Source organism: Schistocerca cancellata, chromosome 9 (assembly GCF_023864275.1).
Source record: "Schistocerca cancellata isolate TAMUIC-IGC-003103 chromosome 9, iqSchCanc2.1, whole genome shotgun sequence".
Taxonomy (NCBI): Eukaryota; Metazoa; Arthropoda; class Insecta; order Orthoptera; family Acrididae; genus Schistocerca; species Schistocerca cancellata.
Genome location: NC_064634.1, coordinates 325,352,575 through 325,378,869, shown reverse-complemented (window position 1 = coordinate 325,378,869; position 26,295 = coordinate 325,352,575). Strand labels below are relative to the sequence as shown.

The 26,295-nt window shown below is 40.9% G+C and overlaps 1 protein-coding gene across 1 annotated transcript in view; it reads right to left on the bottom strand.

The window, feature by feature from the left end:
• LOC126100178 (squamous cell carcinoma antigen recognized by T-cells 3) overlaps positions 1 to 26,295 on the bottom strand; it is a 77,044-nt gene that overhangs the window by 23,665 nt on the left and 27,084 nt on the right. The window contains exons 6-11 of the mRNA XM_049910737.1: positions 23,248 to 23,545; positions 22,870 to 23,067; positions 17,443 to 17,611; positions 13,937 to 14,095; positions 11,787 to 11,877; positions 3,784 to 3,913 (exon numbers count right to left, since the gene is read on the bottom strand). Coding sequence (XP_049766694.1) covers positions 3,784 to 3,913; positions 11,787 to 11,877; positions 13,937 to 14,095; positions 17,443 to 17,611; positions 22,870 to 23,067; positions 23,248 to 23,545 — 1,045 coding nt within the window. The remainder of the gene's footprint in view (positions 1 to 3,783; positions 3,914 to 11,786; positions 11,878 to 13,936; positions 14,096 to 17,442; positions 17,612 to 22,869; positions 23,068 to 23,247; positions 23,546 to 26,295) is intronic.

The window sequence follows — 26,295 nt, the reverse complement described above, 5'->3', positions numbered from 1 at the left end:
GACTGCCATTCGGGTGTGCATCCGCCCCTGCATTGTTTGAGCAATATTTACAAACTGTTTGTGCGTCGGTCCCTACTGCAGCAAACTATCTGGACGATTTAGTGATCTCCGGAAAGACAGAAGATGAACATTTTGCAAACCTACGAACACTGTTTCAGGTCTTGCGACAAAATGGTCTTCGCTTGCGGAAGGACAAATGTGTGTTTTTTGCTCGTGACTTGCCATATCTGGGACGTGTAATCAATGCCCAAGGCATACATCCGAGCCCAGAGCACCTCCGCGCCATACAGGACTTGCCTTCGCCGCAGAATTTGAAGCAGCTACAGAGTGTGTTGGGAAAAATTCACTATTACAACAACTTTATCCCCCATGCTTCTTCCATTTCAGCTCCGCTTCATCGCTTACGCCGTAAAGGTGTTCCGTTCGTCTGGTCGCCGGACTGCGAACGCGCCTTTCGCGAGTTGAAATCGGCGTTGCTTTCAAATACTTGCCTTACGCCATTCGATCCCCAGAAACCCCTTTTGTTGATGGTAGATGCATCGGATTTCGGGATCGGTGCTGTGCTTGCGCACAAAGATTGTTCGCATGATCGCCCTATTGCCTTTGCGTCCAAACTGCTCTCGTCAGCGCAAAGAAATTATTCCCAGACAGAGAAAGAAGCATTGGCTCGCGTCTTTGGTGTTACCAAGTTTCATGATTTCTTGTATGGTCGTCACTTTACCATCATCACAGACCACAAACCTTTGACATCGCTTTTTCATCCGAACAAGCCGGTACCTCCACGTACAGCGCAGAAATTCATTCACTGGTCTATTTTCCTCTCGCAGTACCGCTACGATATCTTGTATCGGTCCACTGCTAAGCACGGAAACGCCGATGCGTTGTCCCGTTTGCCTGTTGCTGAGGATAGAGCATTCGGTTCTTCTGAACTTGCTTGCATGTTCATTGATTCGGAAACCGATGATGTGGTCGAATCGTTTCCGATTAATTTTCGTTGTGTAGCTACAGCCACAGCTGCTGGCCCTGTCCTTGCTACCGTTCTGCGTTTTGTTACTACGCAATGGCCCTTGTCAAAGTCACGGATCGAGGATCCGTTGGTTCGCCGATTTTTTTCTCACAGGGAGAGGCTTTTTGTACGACGTGGTGTTTTGTTGTTGCGTTCTGATAATGGTCAGTCTAGGGTCGTGGTCCCACGTTCGTTACAGTCCTCTGTCTTAAAGCTTCTCCACCAAGGACATTGGGGTATAGTGCGTACGAAACAACTTGCTCGTCAGCACTGTACTTGGTTCGGAATCGATGCAGCGATTACGCATATGTGCTCTTCTTGCATGGCGTGTGCCGAACAACAATCCGCACCGCTGCGGAAATTCTTTGCATGGCCGAACGCCAATTCCCCTTGGCAACGCTTACACATCGATTTTGCTGGTCCATTCTGGAATGCTCGATGGTTGGTTGTTGTCGATTCATTCAGTAATTTTCCATTTGTTGTCCAGATGTCTTCCACGACGTCTTCTGCCACCATCCACGCGTTGTCTGCTATCTTTTGCATTGAAGGTCTTCCACAGACTATTGTTTCCGACAATGGCCCACAATTCATGTCCGCAGAATTTCAGTCATTCTGCAAGGCCAATGGTATTCAACATCTGACGTCCGCGCCGTTTTTGCCTCAGTCAAACGGTGCCGCTGAACGATTGGTCCGGACTTTCAAGTCACAGATGTTGAAGTTGAAAGAGTCGCATTCTCGGGAGGGCGCGTTGTTGCTCTTTTTGTCTTCGTATCGCTCTCAGCCCCACGATGGTCGCTCGCCGGCTGAGTTGCTTCATGGTCGTCCTCATCGAACCTTGATGTCTTTGCTGCATCCGCCGCATCAGGTTCCTGTGCAGCGGCAGACTCCTGCTTTTGTTCCAGGCGACGTTGTATTCTATCGCCACTATCGCGGTTCAAGGCGATGGCTCGCAGGGCGCATTCTTCGCTGCCTCGGCCGCGCGATGTATTTGGTTTTGGGGGCCTCTGGTGAGGTGCGTCGGCATCTCAATCAGCTGCGCCTATGTCGTTGCACGGGTTCTGCCGCTCCCCGTCTGCTTTCAGCGACGGTGCCATCCGGTCAGCGCCCTGGGGACCCATCTACTGGATCGCCTCATCCCCAGGTGTTCCCGACGATGCCTTCCATTTTGCCCATGGCGTCGCGCCGCCACCGCAGCCGCCGCCCGCAGTGGACACTTCGCTGCAGCCGCCAAGCGCCTCCCTGGGTCACGCGCCGCCGATCGCTTCCCGTGACCAGCTGTCCTCAGCCATGGCACTCTTGCCCGCTCCGGACAACATGGCGTCATCGCGCGTCGGATACCCCGACGCAATGGAGGTCGACCCTTCGGCCCCTCCTGTCTCTTTACGGGCGCATACACCGCATGTTGACGTGCACCCTGGACTAGGTTTTCAGGTGTTTCCTAGCTCCCCTCGGACCGAATGGTCGGGTGCGGGTGGCACAGCCTCGCCTGTTGTTAGGCTCCCCACCTCATCGCATACGTCAACATGGGGCCCTCCCCACGGCGGGCGGAAGCCTTATAACACGACCGTTCACCGATTTGCGGGGGAGGAATGTGGTGTCACCGCCAGACACCACACTTGCTAGGTGGTAGCTTTAAATCGGCCGCGGTCCATTAGTACATGTCGGATCCGCGTGTCGCCACTGTCAGTAATTGCAGACCGAGCGCCACCACACGGCAGGTCTAGAGAGACGTACTAGCACTCGCCCCAGTTGTACGACGACTTTGCTAGCGACTACACTGACGAAGCCTTTCTCTCATTTGCCGAGAGATAGTTAGAATAGCCTTCAGCTAAGTCCATGACTACGACCTAGCAAGGCGCCATTAACCATTTCTATAGAGAGTCTCACTTGTATCATCAAGAATGCTGTATACAAATGATGGATTAAAGTTAAGTATAACTGCAGCTACGTACTTTTCTTTATAGCATTCATAACGTATCCTGTTTCAGACCTCACGCCCGTCTGCGTTAGATTATAGCGTGCATTTCGGCCTCCTCTATCTACAAGGTGTTGGTACATTTGCCAACACATCAGCAGCAACAATGAAAAGTGTGTACATAATCACAAAAATCAACAGTCAGTAGCATGGCTCCACGAGTAACGTGTAAAATTCAGTGCATAGCTCCAAAGTATTACATCTGTTTTACAGAACTTTGGCTATCATAAGAACAGTGTTTTTTCACATGATCACCGCTGAATTCACACAAAAACAAAACACATGAGAACATGAAAGAAAGGGTGGGAATGGGGGGGAGTGGGTGGGGGGGGGGGGGGGGGCGGGGGGAGAAACACAAAACACTACTCATCAGTGAACAGAACTCTAGTTTTGTATGCTGAGGGGACACAACAGAGTTTGTAATGAACATTTTAACTGCTTCACAGGCTGATTTCAAAATATGTATAGAGAATGGAAATAATCATTAGCAAGGTCAAAACAAGTTGACACATAACAGGGCAGAGCATTAGGTTTTGTTTGGGTTGAGCCAAATGTTAAGTGGTTAGGGAGGATTGTTGCATAGCTCTCAGATCTTTTCTGCTGGATTACTGCACACTGTAATTAAGGTAACAGCATTTGCTTTTGGAAGTACCGTTTTGGTATTTGCCTCGTGGCCCTAAAAAGAAAACTAACCCAAAAACATTCCAACAGAATCACACTGAACAAGCAGACAGCTGAGAATGACACTAATGAGTTTTAAAATCTGTATGCTGCAAGTACTAGAAACAATGTAAAAACTCACCCTTTCTAATTTTCTTTGCTGGAGGCTGTGATTCATCACTCTTGGTTGCGGACTTCGCTTCCTCACTTGAGACAACAGATCCTGCTGCTGGCACGTTTGCCCACTTCCCTTCATTTTCTGTATGGTCAGCCTGTTCAAGAAAAGGTATTCAGGTAATGAATATGCTGAAATTCAAGGTAAAATTTAAAGAGCATAGTGAAATAGAGTAAGAAACCCTTAGTTTCTTTTAAAAATGAAGTTACAGTCTACTTATGAGGTAGGGAATTAACCAAATTTTAAGAGCTGCAAGGTTATTTCAGCTGCTAAAATCAGAAGTTGAAAACTATATACATTATATCAATACAATGGTCACCTTTTAAGTTTTTACACTTGGAAACTAGATGGTACTGTTGAGATGTGACATTTCTAGTGTTTTAAAATATGTCCCTTGTTATTGTGAAAACAATGGCAGCCCAGAAAATACACAAGTAGTTTGCTTACAGTGAGCGTTCAGCTGTATTGACATAAAATGGAAATATCACATGATAGTTTACATTAAATCATGATTTTCATGAAGACCTAACTGGTGTGGGTGTAGAGGGAGGGAGGGGGCGAGGGACAGAGCCTTGAATCACGTCATTCATTTTTTTTTTTACTCAGTCACCTTCACAAAAAGATAGTTTACAACAGTTGCATAATTTTGTAGTGGTCCTGCTTCTGTGTTAAATTTGTGAAGACTGGCCAAAATTGGATGTTCTTCCAAAAAAGAATCAGTGTGCAACGTGATTGAAGATTATGACCATGGGACAGAGACCTCTTTGGGAATACCACAAACTGGAGACACAAAAGCTGTATACTACATCGCGATAGGGCATAAAACTTGGATACATTCGTGCTGTAGTGTTTCAGGATATTTGTAAACATCCCAACACACCATTGGGAAGCCGTTGACAAGAGATGCTTGTGAGTAAGTTGAATAAGGATAAATTAAGTGGGAAAGGGAAACTGTGTGTTTTCCTTTCTTGTGTGCAATGAATGTGGAGTAGTGGTACAACTGGCAAGAAGGGGACCAATAAAAATTGTATTGCAACCACTAGTTGTCTGGGAGTCATTTGGGCCATGGTGTAGCAAGTGCCTGAGTATGAGAGCCATAGAGTAAACAACACACCAACAAGGGCATAATGAACATTTGAACAGCAGTAGTTCTTTTATCTGTTTTTTGTTTGCTCTCTCAGGTCCTAAAGTATGTATGTATGGAGGTTTTTGAATGTACTCAAGAGAGTGGTATTACCATAGCAATTGTTTGTTGTTAAAAGAAATAGTGAAAATGTTGGGCAAAATATACACGTTTGTGAGAAGTGCGGCAATTTATCTAGTAGCGCAGTAGAGAGAACCTGTGCAAGCATTCCGAGAATCTTCATTGCAGTTGGATCGACAGGGAGGTGGCATGGAAGGATCTGGACCACCAAACAACTACTCTGAGAAGAGAGGATAAAAGTAATACTAATTTCATCTGGCAGTGTATTAGAGTCAGCAAAATATTGCCCAGTTATACTGGCCACGGACGCAACTTCCCGCTAGTGCTGGTATAAGACCCACCACAAACCCTACAAAATATACATCAGCAGGAGAAGAGGGAGAAATACACCCCAGTACACAAGACAAAAAGTAAGCAGCAATTAAATGTTTGGATGTTTGAAGATGAACTGAAACTGATGAAAGTGGCCCAACTGCAAAACATTCCCATGAGGTCTCTCTCTCTCTCTCTCTCTCTCTCTCTCTCTCTCTCTCTCTCTCTCTCTCTCTCTCCTTAGAACTCTTTTTGTCTTATTGTGCAGTCACTGAGTCACCTGTCTTTCCCATTCCTGTCTCAAACAATACCGTTATCCACACACCGTGCTTCACGCATCCTTCCATATCCCCTCCCCAGATCCATCAACGCAGGAAACTGCTCTCTAATAATTACTGTCACCATGCTCATGGTAGTGTGCATTTAGGTATCTGTGTGATTGCATGTATGAACATGTGTACCTTCTGACACAGAAGAGCCAGAGCTCAAAAGTTAGTTAATATAAGGGGCATTCTATAAGTAATGCAACACATTTTCTTTTCTTGATCTGTTTTGATTGAAAAATGTGGAATCTGTTGTGGGACATCATGGAACACTCCCACTTCACCCCCTATAGTTTCATGAAGTTCCAATTGGTGGTAGCATTGTGTGTCACCTTCAAAATGGCATCTTTAACAGAGGTGCAGTCCAAGCAGAGAGCGGTGACTGAGTTTCTTTTGGCAGAAAAGCAGAACATCGCAGATATTCACAAGTACTTGCAGAATGTCTATGAAGATCTGGCAGATGTGTCTGTCATCATTGCAACAAGATCATGAAACCTGTTCAATTTCTTACATGCCAGCTGGCTGCACACTCCCTCAGGAAACTGAAGAAATGGCTTCAGCATATTCGTCACCACAAAAATGCAAATGAACTTCTTCTTCTCCATGAAAACACAAGGTCTCACAACAGTCTGCACACCTGAGAGAATCTCATAAAACTTCATTGCACTTCCTTCCTTATGCACCGTACTGTCCGGATCTCACACCCTACGACTTCCATCTGTCTGGCCTAATGAAGGATGCACTTCAGGGGAAGTAGTACATGGATGATGGGAAGGTTACTGATACGCTGAAGACGTTAGCTCCGTCGCCGACCATAGTGTGGTACCATGTGAGCATAAAGGCATTCCGGGTAGGTGGCATAAAGCTATCGCATAGAATGGAGATTCTGTTGAGGAATGGGGTTTTGTAACCAAAAGCGTGGGAAATAGTATGGTGAAATGGAATTCTGAATAAAACCGACCTGCTTTCATAAAAGAAATATGTTGCTTTACTTCTTGAACGCACTTCGTACTATGTTCTGTTATGTGTGTCTATGCATCACACATCAGTCTGGTAAAGGTAAGTGGTTTTCTTCCATTTGTTTGTATTAGCCATCCAACCATATCCAGGATGGCTAATGATTTATACAGCTGCACACTGACGTTAGCAGCAACAGGCAGAAGACATGCTTTGTTGGTTCTGCAGATTTTAGCAATTTTGACCAAGAAAAACTCGTGCTACAGTGTTGTTCTTCAACACACCAATGCAGAAGTTGGCACAGAAACAGCCAAGCAAAAAATCCGTACAATTCGCACATTTATTTATACATAAAGGGCAACTTAAGAATTTTACTTTGTGTGAAACTGTATGTATAGGATTCATGTGCAAATTTGAAATTATAGATTCACATATTTCCCTGTTCATGTCACATCTATATAATCTTTCATTGATCGTATCAATGCCAGTTTGTATTGTGATAAATTGTGAAGTTTCGAACATTCATGTGTGCCGTGATAAACTCTTATTGTTATCTTCAATTATAGGCTTAAACTTCTTTGTGCTCTTCTACAATTTTTGAGAACAGTAGGTCTACCCTAGTTCAATATTATCATCCTTTAATTTCATTGTATAATTACGTGAGAAACAGGTTATTTTTGAGAATATTTGAATACTTAAAAAATTATATTTTCGTAAGTTACCAGTGTGAGTGTTTTGAATACATAACTTATTTCATAGCAAATCAGTATTCGTGGTTAACAGTTCTGCCAAAGTATACATAACCTCTGTATTTCCTTGTATATCAATGTGAATAAATGTGCATGGGGAAAATTTAAGTGTATACCGAAATAATAGGATAATGGGAAATGGAAGTTTTGTATTTGTCCCAGTATACAAGAAACTCAAATCCACCGAGACAGAAATTGAAGCTGCATGTGAGATTGTTTGAGCAAGACCCTATATCAGGGGTGGACATTAAATGATAATTGGAGCTTTCTGTCATCCACCAGACTCTTCTCCTAATGCAAACAAAAACTTTAGAGAAACCTCTGTTCAACTGTGTATAAGTCCCCCAATCACAGTGTAATCATTGGTGGACATTTTTAATTATCCAACAATTAATTGGGAAAATTACAGTTTTGTTAGTGGTGGGTGTGATAAGATATCCTGTGTAGTTAGGAACCCCACTCATTATGGGAATATACTGGATCTAATAGCAATAAACAGACCTGCCCCTTTGAGGATGTTCACATTGAAACTGTTATCAGTGACCATGACATGGTGGTGGTAACAATAATTACCACAGTACAAAGGACAACTAAAACAAGTATAAAAATATGTGTGTTCAGTAAACTAGATAAAAAATCAGTAGTGTGATATCTCAACAAGGAACTTGAAACTTTCAGCATAGGACAGAGGCATGTAGAGGAACTACGGTTCAAGTTTAAAAGAATAGTTGACTAATCACGCATTGGAGAGAGATGTAACCAGTAAAACAGTTCATAATGGGAGGGAATCTCCATACTATACAGTCACTGTAAAGAAACTTACAAAGAAACAGAGATTACTGCATAATAGGTGTAAAACAAAGCCTAGGACTATAAATAGAGAGATGCTGAATGAAACAGATTTGGCTGTCAAGCGAGCAATGTGTGATGCCTTCAATGACTACCATATCAGAATATTGTCAAATGATCTTTCACAAAACCCAAAGAAATTCTGGTCCTATGTTAAGCCTGTAAGGCACTGAAGTTAGTTCCAGACCCTAGTGAATGAGGCAGGAAGTGACATTGAGGGTAGCAAAGCAAAAGCTGAAATGTTTAACAACATTTCCAAATGTTCCAATTTAATCCTCGTACCACTGATAAGATGAATGAATTAAGTATTAGTGTCAGTGCTGTTCCGAAACAGCTTAAATCATTAAAATTGAACAAAGCTACACAGCCTGATGGAATCCCTATCAGATTCTATACTGAATTTACAGCTGAGTTAGCCCCTCTTCTGACTGTAATCTATTGTAGATCCCTTGAACAAAAAAATGTACCAAGTTCTTGGAAAAATGCAAGGTCACACCCATCTACGAGATGGGTAATCGAAGTAATCCACAAAGCTACCACCCAATAGCCTTGACATTGATTTTTTGTAGGATCTTAGAACATATTCTGAGCTCAAAGATAATGAGCTATCCTGAACAGACTGACCGCCTCAAGGCCATCCAGCATGCGTTTTGAAAACGTCAATCATGTGAAACCCAACTAGCACTTTTCTCACATGACATACTGAAAACTTTGCATCAAGACAGTCAGGTAGATGCAGTAATCCTTGAGTTTCGAAAAGCATTTGACTTAGTACCACACCTACGCTTATTGCTGAAAGTATGATCATCCAGGGTATCAAGTGAAATTTGTGACTGAAATGAGGAAATTTTGGTAGGGAGGATGCGGTATGTTGTCTTGGATGAAGAGTCATCATGAGATGTAGAAGTAGCTTCAGGTGTGACCCAGGGAGGTGTGTAGGGTCCCTTGATGTCCATGTTGTATATTAATGACCTTGCAGACAATATTAACTGTAAAATTAGGCTTTTTGCAGATGATGCAGTTATCTCTGATGCAACTTGCTTCAAATATTCAGAAGAGTAAATTTGTGCACTTCACAAAATGATAAAACTTAGTATCCTATGGCTATAATGTCAATGAGTCACTGATGGAATTGGTAACACTTTGTAGGGATATGAAATGGAGAGATCACATAGGCTCAGTCATGGGTAAAGGAGTTGGTAGACTTTGATTAATTGGAGAACACTGGAGAAGAGCAGTCAACCTACAAATCACATGTGACCAGTTGTAGAATATTGCTCAAGTAAGTGGAATCCATACCAAACAAGACTAATATGGGATACTGAACGCATACAGAGACGGGCAGCATGGATGGTCAAAGATTTCTTGGTCCATAGGAGAGTGCCACAGAAATACTGAAAGAACTGAAGTGGAAGACTCCAGAAGTTAAAAAAAAAATAAACTACAGTTTCCTACACATCGATCACACAGGGATCGTGAGGATACAATTACAATAATTACTGCACACACAGAGGCACTCAATCAATCATTCTTTCTGCAATCCACACACGAATGGAACAGGAAGAAACCCTAATAACTAGTACAGTGGGATGTACCCTGCTGTGCACCTCACGGTGGTTTGCAGAGTGTAGCTGTGCATGTAGATGTAGATGAGTAAAAACAATGTTTTCTGAGTGGGTAGAGTAAACACTGCCAGAACGGTGAACTGGACAGGTTAGAAAAGAAGAGAGGGTCAGTGAAGAACAATAAACGTGATTAAAATTTAAAGTAAAAGTCTTACAATACCCAGCAAAACATTTGACCTGTTTCGGTGCTAGCCCACACAAAGTGATTACAATCTTGCTGCTCTTGGAGGGTAAAGCTGAAATAAATAAATAATTAAATAATCTAAAGGGTTAAAAAAACTGTCTGCCCCTAATATATGTTTAATATTACGAACGTAGTATATTAGACAGAAAATGAGAAGGAATCGTGTTATCCATTAAAGAAACAAACAACTTTATCCCAAATGGAGACCATAAATAGCACAGCTGGAATGATCTGGGAACAGGTGTATGAAATATAATCAAAAGTGAGAAAAAGCACAGACTTGACTAATATTGTAACTTCTTGCCATATTAAAACTGTTGCCGGACCAGGACACAAACCCAGGACCTTTACATTTAACAGGCAAGTGCTCCACTGACTGAGCTACCCAAGTGCAATACACAACCCGTCCTCGCTGCTTAATTTCTGCCAATACCTCATCTCCTACCTTCCAAAGACTGTGGCTAAGCCATGTCTCCGCAATACCCTTTCTCCCAGAAGAGCTAGTCCTGCAAGTTTCGCAGCACAAATTCTGTGAAGTTTGGAAGGTAGGAGATGAGGTACTGGTGGAAGTAAAGCTGAAAGGGTGGGTCTGGAGTTCAGCTTGGTACCTCAGTCAATGGAGCACTTGCTCACAAAAGGAAAAGGTTCCTGGTTTGAGACCCGATCCGGCATACAGTTTTAATCTGTAAGGAACTTTCATTCAGTGGACACTCTGCTGCAGAGTGAAAAATTCATTCTGTACACTAATATTTGTCTTTATATCTTTGCCACTCTGATGTTACCTATTGTGGTTACAGTCACTATGGGGCACTCACATATTATTTTCCCACTGACTAATATATGGCAGTGCCACTCATTTCATTACTGTGCGTCCAGTTGTACACTACAGTGTGAATTTGTTGCTATGGATTGCTGCCCAACCGTTTGCAATAATTTTACATAATTGTATTTAGCGTATCATTGTTATATCTCTGATTATTAGTCATGAAACTTCACACACTATTAAATGGTAAGCTTATCATTGATCATATTGACAAGCACTACCATCTGAATTTCTTATATAACTTTTGTCAATTTTTGGGCTCTATTTTGCTTGATATAGTTTTGCAGTAAAAGAAAATTGCAGACAACTTCTCTTGTTCCTGCTGTGCCAGAGCTCTTCCTCCTCCTCCTTCTCCTACCTCCCCCCCCCCCTTTTTTTGTACTGGAGCAGGTTAGTCTCTGTGCCCATAGAACTGCATATATTTTAAAAAATTATTTCATTTTAACTTTCCTGTAGCCTTGTTAAAGAAGTTGAGTATTATTTTTCAGAAGGCCGCATACGTTACATTACTCCTTTCAGTGAATTAGAACAAAGGTGTTTTCTTCACTGGAAGGATCAAAAGGCAAATATGAACACAAGGAGTGAACACACAAAAAATGTAGCATGACACATTACTCTTCTTCTGCAAATAAATAAAGGGTACCATATAGGTACACCCGAAAGATAAAAAAATTGTGTGAGCTCTCCAGAGTAGTCCCCAAACCAACAAAAAATACAAAAAACACTACATATTTTCTCTCTTTCTCTTCTTGTCTGCTTCCAATGAAGGTCTTGTTCTCTGACAGTCTTTTTGTTGTATCTATCTGCGACTCAGCATCACCACTATGTAGAGAGTAGCAACTATCCTCACAATATTGTAATTATTTGTAAAGATTATGAATAGAAAATAACATCACTTGTAAAAAATCTGTATACTTAATGTACACATTTGTGATTTGTTTTACCTTTCTTTTTCCTTTCACTTTTGCATCAGGTGTACGTTTCTTCTCCTGTTTGAATGATTCTTTCTCTCTCTGCTTCCGGACCTCTTCCATACTGTTAAAATGATACACACACACAATATTTAGTAGGAGGCAGAAGGGAAAAAAAGTAATGCTCCTAATAAACAAACTCCATTATATGCAAAATTGGTATTATAATTATATAGCAATTTTACAGTATGAAATGAAAATACTAAAATTACAGTAAAAAAAGTCCTACCAGACTGAAATATAAATAGCTTTCATTTCTCCGAAATGTTTCTCTCTAATGGCATGTAGTAGTACAAGCAAATGCATCGCTTATGTTTTGTTAAAATATGGTTTTTGATGATGACTGTAGCAGTATTAAACAGAATCTTGAAACTAGCAATGATGTTCCCTGAATGCCTGCCAAGCATGAAGCACCTTTCAGTGGCTCAGAGTGGCTGTTAGAACCTAAAATTATCAATTCCTATTCAACTTCTACATCTCAAAACTTTTGCTGGCTGGGATGTGATATCAGAAAATGGTGTGTTGTGTCTAAAGTAAAAGACCTGTATTTCAATGAGTGACACAGACAGTTAAACGCAATCATTGTGGTAATGGAAAGCACTTGGTGGAATACAAATAATGGAATCAGTAAAGATAACAATAGATAAGGTGTTGAGTCCTCAATAAACACATAAGCAAGACTGAGAATATTGCCGACTTTTGGAAGAGTTCTTCACTAGTGCTAAAAAAGAACAAATGTCTGTGTTCTATAGCTGTGAAGACAATTAGTCCAAAAGGCAATCACCGTAATATTGGAAAACAAGACATCTTTCATTGGCAATGGCTGATTTGTCTTCAAGTATCAATAATCAACGCATTTACTGCATCACAAAGAAAGTCAATCCAGTATGTTCGCAAGTTATATTACAAATAACCTCTGCATCTCAGCCACTACAATTCCTTATCTGGCTTGCAGTATTACAACTGCAATACAGAAGCACTTCTGAACTTTGAAAGAATTTACAATGAGTCTACAACAGCAGGTCACAATAAACTGAAATTATATCTGGTATTTATATGTATGTAGGAAGTACTTGCTTTAACCACAAGTGGGCTTAGTGCTGAATCCTTCCCCCATAATTTTGTCATACAGTATAAAGATGAACCAAAACAGGATGCCTTCTATTTTAACGAAGGGCCATTTTCAATGCATCTCGCCATCTCACTAAATGTCACCTTAAATGCCAACCTGTTCGCAACATATCTGGTAACTTATCACTGCAGAGCAGCATGTTGCATATGCGAACAATTTTATTATTTCCCAGTGGCTTTGACTAAATGACTCAGTTGTGATACGGAACTACATACTGTTTCTTCAAGATGATTTTTCGGAACACCCCCTCTAAGTGTTGATGTTCAGTCATTGCTACCATAAAAAGGTAAATTGCAAATTACTTGTCTAATGCACTCATTACTCAGCAATTTAAGTGGTATTTGACTGATTCTGACACAGTCCTCTATATGGATAATTTGGTAGTATGTGTTTTCAAGGTAGTAAAACAGTCAGAGCCTTTCCTCATGAGAACCCAAAGGGCAAAAGTCGTAGCTATAGAGTGAGCGCTTCCATTGCTATTAGCATTTTAAATCTAGGAGAAACAGTATCACTGTGTGGTGGCATATGGGGCATAGGTTTGTATTTTGTACAGTATGATATTATTAACTAATAACATTTACTGAAAAATTCTCACAATTTGAAATTCCATTATCTCTCTTGTTGCAGCACAATGTGTTTCAGTCGGATGAAAGGACACAATACCAGAAATATGAATATCAATTCATTTAAAATATTGCTGTGGTTCCCAAACTGAGGTATGGAGAACCCTATAGCCTTGTAAAGCTTTGTATGTTTTGTGTGCTTAAATAAAAAGTAAAATTTAAGTACAAATCACTTGAGTGAAGTAATTAATACACTAAAAATCAGCTATGTGAGTTACCCAGTACTGGGAAACAGTTCTCACGTTACTGTAAATATACTGATTTGACATTTAAAAAGTAATCACTAAACACAAACCATGTATTTACGGAAGATAATGTGAATATTATTGATGTGGAATATTTTAAATCAAGATAATGTTTCAACTAACCACTTCTTGTATTTTGCGTCACAGTCTTCCAATGTATCGAGCGTACCCTCATCACGTTCATAGTTTATCCATGCTTGGTAGATGCTTTCTGGCCAATCCTGAACAGAAGACAAAGCTCGTGCAAACATTGAGCGCAGCCTCTTGCGTTCACCATGTAACCTGCATTAAGATGAAGTTAACTCAAAAGATACGAAATAAAACAGGCCAATCACAACCAATGAAACCCAACTAACTAAATCTAACACTTCAAGCACAATTTATATGTGGCAGTTTCATCATGCAAAATATAAATGATATGACAACAGAAACTAAAGAAACGTTAATTTGTTGTTAGAAGTTCTGAATACTGGGAATAATAGATTTCAAATGCATAAGGTTCTTGATGAATAAGTGAAACACTAATGGTCTCTTTAAAATTGTACTGAGGGAGGCTCACAGTCTGCTGCTGAGTGGCCAACAGCAAATTACATGACACCAAAATTACAAGCTTCTAAGACCTTTTACAGTTGTTTATTTCTTACAATTACACATACTAGATGCAAAAATATATTTTGTAATAGAAACGTTCCCCTGTTCAGGAAGCACTCTACTTAACATTACATACAGCACATTTAAAATAAGTTGCGACTTTTGACATTTGGCTCACCACAGGGGACACGACACCATTACCCGGGTAACACCAGTAGCGAGCAGGCTTTCCCAACCACACTGCTAACAACTCAGTTGATAAAGTACCTCTGTTGCAACACCGTGAATAAAGAGTGCCACGTGGAGTCACAAATTAGGTGCACCTATGTTCATTAGATCTCACTGTGAAGTGGTATTTTTTTGCACTGAAGCATTCTGCAATCGTCAGGAGTTACAAATGAGTATTTTGTGTTTATGTTGCATCAACAATAACAGAGCAGGGTATCTGAACAGAAGATATAGAATAAACAAGGTCACTCAAGAACATGTTCACCAGCTGTGACGATATCGAGCACCGGAAGGGAAATTATGATCCGTAGACAAGGCCACAAATTTGTGTACTCTGTACACAGTTGTGCTGAACCCTAGTGCATTAGTGACAGTCCAATTTTAAATGTTAAATGAGTGGTAAGCAGAACGGCCGCTGCACTTAACATACACTGATATATATGGCACTGAAAAATGGGAAGGAGAAGGAACAAATGGAAGATACCAATGATGCAGCAACATGAAGTCATTCTTTATTAGACAGCCCACCCAAGAAAAGAAGCTACAATAGACAGGTTACCAAGGTGAATGTATTCCAGCAGGATGCAATGTGCAGGCATGTATGCTTGTTATCAACATAAGCAATACTGTACCGTACTTTATTTCTTTTCAGTCTCAAAGAAGTGGAGAGTTCATTGGAAGCAGATAAGTCACTTCAAAATTGTTTTCATGAGACACTGTTTAGGTGGACGAGACGTCAGTTAATGTGCATTACATGTTGACAAAAGGGTGGATGGACTCCACAGGAAAAAGAACAATGAAAGCACCAGTAGGCAAGGGTAGCAGAATAATCACCCTTCATGCTGGCTCTACATCTACATAGATACCCGTAAAACACCATACAGTGCATGGCAGAGGGTACTCTGTACCACTACTTGTCATTTCCTTTAATGTTCGACTCACAAATAGAGTGAGGGAAAAATGACTCTCTATAGACCTCCGTATGAGCCCTAATTCGGTTTGAAACTACCAGTAACAAATCTAGCAGACTGCTTCTGAATTGCTTCGATGTCTTCCTGCTCGCGGTTTCATTCCGAACTGTTTATTGCTGTTTCATTCCAGGAAGCGAGGTGACTGTCACGAACATATGAATGCCACAGTTTTCGTGTAGTGGTTTTCTAATGTTCCACTGCAAAATAGTCTTCAAATGAGACAGTAGTAATGGAAAATGGGCTCTACCACTCTGTTGTTCCAACAAAGCAGTGGAGAAAAGCAAATATTTTGCTCTGGGTGCAAACAAATGTTCCATCAGATAAAGTCAAGCCTGGCATGACTAATGTGGAGTTAATGGAACTTGTAACACTATACAAGCCAAAGCTCCACACTATCAGGTCGATGAACTAACTGAAGCTAAAGGGCTTAGTGTAGTCATGCTTCTTCTGTATTATGCTCATTTGAATCTGACTGAGCATATATGTGGCAAGAAACAACAAGAAGTTTATGATCAAAGATTGAAATGCGGACAAAACAGGCCACTGCAAATGTTACCCACAGGACCTGTCTTGAATTGTCAACCATATGAAGAAGGTAGTAGAGGAGACATGGATTCATGGAGGACTGCTGAAAGAACAAATAGTAATTTCAGTAGCCCCTGTAACAGTTCTGGATCTGAGAAAGAGGATAGTGACTATTCTCCCCTTGGGGTCGCTCTACTTACACTGTAACTGTGAGATTCAGTGACATGACTGTTTTGTTCAGTATTGTCATTTCCTTACCACCAAAGGCCTGGTGGCCGGCTAATGGACACAACCTGAGGTAGGCGTGGTGTTATCGTCAAATGCCGTCACTCGGCACTTGCTGGCAACTACGGTTCAATGCACTCACTCTGTACCAAGCTGTCAAAAGTAACAACTGCAAGCACCACTCTAATCAAGTTTGAAACTAATAAAAGTGACTATTCACAATTTAGTCTATTTTTTTATTATTAACATTTTATCTTATGAATCTGTACTGACCTCATTGCAATGTATTTCTGACAGATAAACATGGCCACACTCTCCCTTTTTGTATCTGATGTGTTCTATGAACTTTTCAGTTTGAACTGATGATTCCATTGTTACTTCCATATAGACTTATTTGTTTTTTGTCTCTAATATTTTTAATGACAACAGTCTCCCAAATATTCCCACAAATGCTGTAACTTCACCTGATATATGAAGATATTTGTATTTTCACTGATTACTCCCAATGTGGAACATCAAATTATCAATCTATTCAGTTGTAAAAACAGATGCTGAAAGAGATGTGAGGTGCACTGACTAGCCTGAAAATTCATCGTGCACATCTCATACACAGTGAATGAAAACAAAAACACTGACTGCAGATCTTCCTGAAAACAAATTTCTCACTCCCATGAATATATGTTAAATTGTTGATACATAATTTTTACTTGTATAAAGGAGGTCACATTATTGCTATAAATGTTAAAGTTACAATTCTATTATGATATTATTCTTAGAGGAAACACACTTTTACTTTACCGAGCGAGGTGGCGCAGAGGCTAGCACTCTGGACTCGCATTCGGGAGGATGACAGTTCAATCCCACGTCCAGCCATCCTGATTTAGGTTTTCCATGATTTTCCTAAATTGCTCCAGGCAAATGCCGGGATGGTTCCTTTGAAAGGGCATGGCCGACTTCCTTCCCAGTCCTTCCCTAATCCGATGAGACCGATGAGCTCGCTGTCTGGTCTCCTCCCTCAAACAACCCAACCCAACTTTTTCTTTTTTTTATAATGTATGAAGAATGAAATAGACCATATAAGTTACTCACCTTTCCAAATTGATGTACTCAAGCCACATGGCTGCACTGGAGCTGTGACCCTGACTGAGTATGTCATTCCACAGCTGTCGAGCACGTGCCATGTCACCCACACGTCCACCTTCCACACGTGCCCAGTACTGCAATATCTCACAGGCAGGATCACCCTGTAACCCAAAACCTGGAAAAGTGTTTTAGAAGAAACTTGAATTATTACAACCTGTGTCAGGAATATTTAGTAGCTTATAACTGAGTAACACAATTTCTAACAAACTAGCCGGTCATAATCCTGCACAACTGAGAATGTACTAGAAAGTAAAAAAGAAAATATATTATATTCTGCCCTATTATATATATCCCCCCCCCCCCCATGAACCATGGACCTTACCGTTGGTGGGGAGGCTTGCGTGCCTCAACGATACAGATAGCCGTACCGTAGGTGCAACCACAACGGAGGGGTATCTGTTGAGAGGTCAGACAAATGTGTGGTTCCTGAAGAGGGGCAGCAACCTTTACAGTAGTTGCAGGGGCAACAGTCTGGATGATTGACTGATCTGGCCCTGTAACACTAACCAAAACGGCCTTGCTGTTGTGGTAATACGAATGGCTGAAAGCAAGGGGAAACTACAGCCGTAATTTTTCCTGAGGGCATGCAGCTTTACTGTATGATTAAATGATGATGGCGTCCTCTTGGGTAAAATATTCCGGAGGTAAAATAGTCCCCCATTCGGATCTCTGGGCGGGGACTACTCAAGAGGATGTCGTTATCAAGAGAAAGAAAACTGGCATTCTACAGATCAGAGCGTGGAATGCCAGATCCCTTAATCGGGCAGGTAGATTAGAAAATTTAAAAAAGGAAATGGATAAGTTAAAGTTAGATATAGTGGGAATTAGCGAAGTTCGGTGACAGGAGGAACAAGACTTTTGGTCAGGTGAATACAGGGTTATAAAAACAAAATCAAATAGGAGTAATGCAGGAGTAGGTTTAATAATGAATACAAAAATAGGAGTGTGGGTAAGCTACTACAAACAGCATAGTGAACGCATCATTGTGGCCAAGATAGACACGAAGCCCACACCTACTACAGTAGTACAAGTTTATATGCCAACTAGCTCTGCAGATGATGAAGAAATTGATGAAATGTATGATGAGATAAAAGAAATTATTCAGGTAGTGAAGGGAGACGAAAATTTAATAGTCATGGGTGACTGGAATTTGACAGTAGGAAAAGGAAGAGAAGGAAACGTAGTAGGTGAATATGGATTGGGGCTAAGAAATGAAAGAGGAAGCCGCCTGGTAGAATTTTGCACAGAGCATAACTTAATCATAGCTAACACTTGGTTGTATACATGGAAGAACCCTGGAGATACTAAAAGGTTTCAGATAGATTATATAATGGTAAGACAGAGATTTAGGAACCAGGTTTTAAATTGTAAGACATTTCCAGGGGCAGATGTGGACTCTGACCACAATCTATTGGTTATGAACTGTAGATTAAAACTGAAGAAACTGCAAAAAGGTGGGAATTTAAGGAGATGGGACCTGGATAAACTGACTAAACCAGAGGTTGTACAGAGTTTCAGGGAGAGCATAAGGGAACAATTGACAGGAATGGGGGAAAGAAATACAGTAGAAGAAGAATGGGTAGCTTTGAGGAATGAAATAGTGAAGGCAGCAGAGGATCAAGTAGGTAAAAAGACGACGGCTAGTAGAAATCCTTGGGTAACAGAAGAGACACTGAATTTAATTGATGAAAGGAGAAACTATAAAAATGCAGTAAATGAAACAGGCAAAAAGGAATACAAACGTCTCAAAAATGAAATCGACAGGAAGTGCAAAATGGCTAAGCAGGGAAGACTAGAGGACAAATGTAAGGATGTAGAGGCTTATCACATGAGGGGTAAGAAAGATACTGCCTACATGAAAATTAAAGAGACCTTTGGAGAAAAGAGAACCACTTGCATGAATATGAAGAGCTTAGATGGAAACCCAGTTCTAAGCAAAGAAGGGAAAGCAGAAAGGTGGAAGGAGTATATAGACGGTCTATACAGGGGCGATGTTCTTGAGGACAATATTATGGAAATGGAAGAGGAGGTAGACGAAGATGAAATGGGAGATATGATACTGCGTGAAGAGTTTGACAGAGCACTGAAAGGCCTAAGTCGAAACAAGGCCCCGGGAGTAGACAACATTCCATTAGAACTCCTGACAAAACTCTACCATCTGGTGAGCAAAATGTATGATACAGGCGAAATACCCTCAGCCTTCAAGAAGAATATAATAACTCCAATCCCAAAGAAAGCAGGCGTTGACAGATGTGAAAATTAACGAACTATCAGTTTAATAAGTCACGGCTGCCAAATACTAACGCGAATTCTTTACAGATGAATGGAAAAACTGGTAGAAGCTGACCTCAGGGAAGATCAGTTTGGATTCCGTAGAAATATGGGAACATGTGAGACAATACTGACCCTACGACTTATTTTAGAAGCTAGATTAAGAAAACGCAAACCTACATTTCTAGCATTTGTAGACTTAGAGAATGCTTTTGACAATGTTGACTGGAATACTCTCTTTCAAATTCTGAAGGTGGCAGGGGTAAAATACAGGGAGCGAAAGGCTATTTACATTTTGTACAGAAACCAGATGGCAGTTATAAGAGACGAGGGACATGAAAGGGAAGCAGTGGTTGGAAAGGGAGTGAGACAGGGTTGTAGCCTCTCCCCGATGTTATTTAATCTGTATATTGAGCAAGTAGTAAAGGAAACAAAAGAAAAGTTCGGAGTAGGTATTAAAATCCATGGAGAAGAAATAAAAACTTTGAGGTTTGCCGATGACATTGTAATTCTGTCAGAGACAGCAAAGGACTTGGAAGAGCAGTTGAACAGAATGGACAGTGTCTTGAAAGGAGGATATAAGATGAACATCAACAAAAGCAAAGAATGTAGTCGAATTAAGTCGGGTGACGCTGAGGGAATTAGATTAGGAAATGAGACATTTAAAATAGTAAAGGAGTTTTTCTATTTGGGGAGCAAAATAACTGATGATGGTCGAAGTAGAGAGGATATAAAATGTAGACTGGCAATGGCAAGGAAAGCATTTCTGAAGAAGAGAAATTTGTTAACATTGAGTATTGATTTAAGTGTTGGGAAGTCGTTTAGAAAGTATTTGTATGGAGTGTAGCCATGTATGGAAGTGAAACATGGACGATAAATAGTTTAGACAAGAAGAGAATAGAAGCTTTCGAAATGTGGTGCTACAGAAGAATGCTGAAGATTAGTTGGGTAGATCACATAACTAATGAGGAGGTATTGAATAGAATTTGGGAGAAGAGAAGTTTGTGGCACAACTTGACTAGAAGAAGGGATCGGTTGGTAGGACATGTTCTGAGACATCGAGGGATCACCAATTTGGTACTGGAGGGCAGCGTGGAGGATAAAAATCGTAGAGGGAGACCAAGAGATGAATGCACTAAGCAGATTCAGAAGGATGTAGGCTGCAGTAGGTACTAGGAGATGAAGAAGCTTGCACAGGATAGAGTAGCATGGAGAGCTGCATCAAACCAGTCCCAGGACTGAAGACCACAACAACAACAACAACAACATTATATATATCTGAAGATGGATGTACAAAACCTGTCATTTTGTCTGTAAACGATACACCATATTTCCTCCACAATAAAATTTACATGTTCTTTGTACTTCCTCAGTGGGACAGCAAAATTATTACCATAACTTCTGAAAAAGACACGGATAAAATTAATGTTATAGTTTTTTAGGACAGTACTGTGCAGAATGGGTGTGCCTACCTCTCCTTATGTATTTCTTCATATTTAATACACGAGTTACAATTAATCACATTTCAGTGCAGAGCACCATATGCTTAAGTTCCCTCAACACTAAGGGGCCAAAAGACATTGTGCAGGATAGTCACATAATTTTAATTATCAGCTCAAAAAAATAAAGTTACATAGTTATTTTTTATTTCTTTGTGGGTACACGCCTGTAGTTCTTGTACACATTGAAATCTTCATGCCACAGTACCACACTATGCTGTTACAGGGGACAAAACAAGATGACACAGTTCATTGGTATAGTGGAGTATCATGTGGTATTTTCCATAATCATGCATGCTTTTACAGCTTTGAATTTTTCCTCTAGCCATCTCTGCTTTCCTATTTTGCACTTCACGTCAGCTTTATTTCTAGGACACTTATATTCCCTTTTGTCTGCTTCATTTCGTGCAGTTTTATATTTTATCTTCTCGTCATTTAATTTCAATGTTTCATGTGTTATCTAAGGATTTCTACTAGGAGTTGTCTTTCTGCTTATTTGATCCTCTGACACCTTCACCGCATTGTCTTTCTTTCCCATGGCTGAGTCAAAAGTTGACTACGGCTCCCTCTGAAACTCTTAAAAACATCTGATTTGATCAAATTACCCTAATCCACTCTCCCTAATTTTCTATCTTTCTGCAATGTCTTCACTCTAAAATCTTATTTCTAAATATCTCTCTTATTATTACATAATCCATCTGAGACCTTACGGTGTATTCAGGTCTCCCCCACATATACAATTTTCTTTCTAAACCAAGGGTTAGCAATGATTAAATTGTGCTCTGTGAAAAATTTACCAGATAGCTTCCCCTTTCATTCATTCCCCAGTACATTTTCTGCTGCACTTTTTCCTTTTATTTCTTATGTTTAAATTCCAGTCTCCCAGCATAATTAAATTCTCATCTTCAGTAAAGAGATGAATAATTTAAAGATGATGTGACTTACCAAACGAAAGCGCTGACATGTTGATAGATACACAAACAACCACAAACATACACACAAAATTCAAGCTTTCGCAACCAATGGTTGCTTCATCAGGAAAGAGGGAAGGAGAGGGAAAGACGAAAGGATGTGGGTTTTAAGGGAGAGGGTAAGGAGTCATTCCAATCCCAGGAGCGGAAAGATTTACCTTAGGGGAAAAAAAGGACAGGTATACACTCGCACACACACACATATCCATCCGCACATATACAGACACAAGCAGACATTTGTAAAGGCAAAGAGTTTGGGCAGAGATAATGTCACTGTGTTCATTCCTCACAAGATTTCATTTATAACTTGCTGTTACAGCATAGCACTGATAGCTGCAGTAAACTATGTACATCCAAACACAACTTCAGTAAATACAATTCACTATGGGAATGGCTGAAAATATCATACACACAGTTATACTTTCATAAAATGGAGAAAAATGATGGTGCTACGAAGTGGGGTGGTTAAGACATAAAATGGAATTATTATTAAATAATCGGAATTGAAAACCAAAATAAAAGAAACTGTTCAAATCCACAGACACTTCTACTATCTTGCAATGCATTTGTATAGCAAATATCTTTTCTATTCTTTTCACCCAAATACAGTTGCAAATATGTCATACACTTACATTGTGCCAAATGCTCACAGGCCTTATTGAAAGTAGCTCTCAGTTCCTCAAGACCTTCAGGTTCACCTTTGTCACTATCCGAATTGGATTTCGTAGACCATTTCACTCTGCGCAGCATGTATGATGCAAAGCCAATCCAGATGCTTCGTAAACTGTCAGCTGCATCTGAGCATGCTATCAAGGCTCGTTCCATTAATCCTGGGTAAAAGAAGAGAAATAAAACTTAAAATTGAAATACACACAGTGGGTAACTAGGAGCTTTACTAATTCCAGTTCTCTGAGAAAAAAAGAATTTCTGCGAAAGACTGCATTTTATGTAATTTTTGAACCAATGAGCTAGAAATGTTGTCATAGTAGCTTGAATGCAGTATCACCGACCTGTAACATCACTATTTGGCTTCTCAAACCGTTCCAGTGCTCGTAAGTAAAACTGCCACAACTGGGCACTCCATGGGCAATTTCGCACTGCACGCTCACACAGAGTTAGCACTTCTGAGGCTGTCCCTCCGCCCTTCTGATACGCAAACTCCAAGTAGTCGAACCACAGTTCAGGATCCAGACAGCTTTCTGCAACCGCACGCTCCCAAATACATGTTGCCCGTGCTCGACTTTTCAGTTCTTCACGATGGCAATAGTCACGGTATAGCTGTGGCTTTTTCCCAAGTTCACATGACTCCTGACAATAAAACAACTAGAGGTGTAGAAATTACATTCATCCACTGCGTTTTGCAGTTAGTGTTAATACACACATAAGGACAAAAAGCACACGGGTCATGATCATGGAGAAATTCATTTACTAACACGTTTTCTTGGCATGGGTGTTCTGTCAAAGCACCCATTAGTTATTAACAGCATTAAAATACTCATTGCAAAATATTCAAAAGAAGAGAGGAGGAAGCCAGAAAGAGAAAGAGAAAGAGAGAGAGAGAGAGAGATTAGAAATTACATGAGGTTAGCGAGTGTTTGAGGTACTCCCTTATTTTATTATATCATTCTCCATCAACAGGTATCCTTATTAAATGTTTACTCATATTCCAAATTAATCTGAATGCTTACAAGTCAATTTCAAGGTCTTCGATCTTTTAGAAGACTGTACCTCTCTGTTTGTTGTTCAACAACTCTCTATGACTTGAATCACAATGAATGCAGGATATGGTATTTTAGTTGAAAGAGGGTAGCAATTGGAAAAAAATCTTAACCTTTTCCACAACACTTTCTTCCCGTGTGTGTGTGTGTGTGTGTGTGTGGGGGGGGGGGGGGGGGGGGGGGGGTTGTAACAGTGTCAAACTTCAAAAATGCAGTGTCTGCGTACAGGCACCTTACGCAGTGCATGCTTAGAAATACTTTCACTTGCTGTAAAACTATACTGTTTGGTTTAAAATTTAATTCAACATTACCTATTTGCAACAACTTTTGATACAATTACAAACAATAATTTTTCTCCTTACATTTGAATAGAACTGTGCGCCTGTGTAAATATGAGCATTTGGCATTCCAGTTGGAGCTGCTGGAGGTAGTGTGTGTGTGTGTGTGTGTGTGTGTGTGTGTGTGTGTGTGTGTGTGTGTGTTTTCTTTGCTGAAGAAGGCTTTGGCTAAAAGCTATAATGTGTAATAGTCTTTTCATTGGGCCTGTCTGCAACTAAGAGGTTATCTTTATGATGGGTAGTAATCTATTCTTTTCAGCAATATATTATCATAATATTATCAATACTCCATCCTGGATTTTCCACTGTTTAATCTATCCTTTTCCTAATATTGTCGACATTCCAACATGGGAGTTTCCACTGTTTGAACATTTTAGAATAATTTTATGAACAGAGACAAGCCAGCAATGCAACATTACCACTAAGAGAATTACAGATATAACGAACTATATTCTCTCTCTCTCTCTCTCTCTCTCTCTCTCTCTCTCTCTCTCCCCCCCCCCCCCCCCTCTCCTTCTCATATATACATAAACTTTGCCAGCTGGACATACGGACATACACTGCCAGTGCTGCAGTTCGACAGATGGACTGAGGTGGGGATTGTTCTGTGTGGGATGGGTAGAGCAGGAAAGGAATGGAAAGCAGGAAGCAGGTGGAGGGGTTGCGGTCAGGAAGTTACTGGCTTGGAGGGAGGCAGCAAATGTGCAGGATAGGAATGCAGGAGGATGCTATGGCAGGTACACGGGCTATGCATGTAACACATGGGCACTGGAGCTGGTAAGGTGTGGTGTGGAAGTGTGGGTTGGGACAGGAGTGACTGGACAGAAGAGAGGAAACTGCTGAGTAGTAAGTGTGGGGTCCAAGCTGGTGCTAGTGAGAATGACTAAACGGCGCATGTTATGAAGCAGCCATTGAACTCAAGCATGTTGTGCTCAGAGGGTTGGTAAATTCTGTTTTTGGCCACAGTGTGCTTATTATTTATTCTGGTGGACAGTTGGTCGGCTGCTATGACCACATAAAATGCTGTGCAGAAACTGTAGCACTGCTGCTTTCACAGGCCCTGCTTCTGATGGGATAGGATAAGCCTATGGCAGGACTGCAGTAGGATGTGCTGGGTGGCTGAATTGGGCAGGTCCTGCACCTGGGTCTCCACACAGCTGTGACCCTTGTGGTAAGGCGCTGTGTAGAATGTTTCTCCACACTGTAGTTGGTTACTGTGCTCCCACTGAAAGAATCTCCAACCAAACTAATCAACCAACCAAAAAAAGCAAACAATTGGCCATAGCCTAGCCTCTCATACTAAAGGTGCAAACCACTTCCTTCACTGACTCTTGACCATCCCCACCACATTACCTTCTGGATCACTACTCATCACTGTTGATGCCATATGCCTATACAGTACCATCCCTCATGCACATAGCATTGCCACAATGGAACACCACTTCTCCCAACATCCTTCCTACTACAAACACAATATCTCATTCCTTATACACCTTACTGATTATATACTTATGCACAACTACTTCTCCTTTGAGGGGAAGGTAAATAAACAGCCAAGGGAATGCACATGGCAACCTCCTATGCCAGCCTGTTTACAGGCCATCTAGAGGAAACCATACTAGCCCCCCAAAACCCAAAATCCTTACCTGTTTCAGATTCAGTGATGATATCTTCATGATCTGGACCCATGGTCAAGACACAATATTCTCATTCCTCCTCAACCTTCACACTTTCCCTCTCAGCTGCTTCACCTGTCCTCCTCTACCCAACATGCCACCTTCCTGGATGTTGAGCACCTCCTCTCTGATGGTTCCATCCAAAGCCCTGTCAACATTAAGTCCACTAACAACCGACAACACCTGCATTTTGGCAGCTGCCAACCCTCCACACCAAAAAGTCACTCTCATATTGTCTGCACACCCACAAACAGTATATCTGCACTAATAAGAATTCCCTTGCCCAGTATGTTTAAGGACTTCACAGACAGGCTCTCAAAAACTAG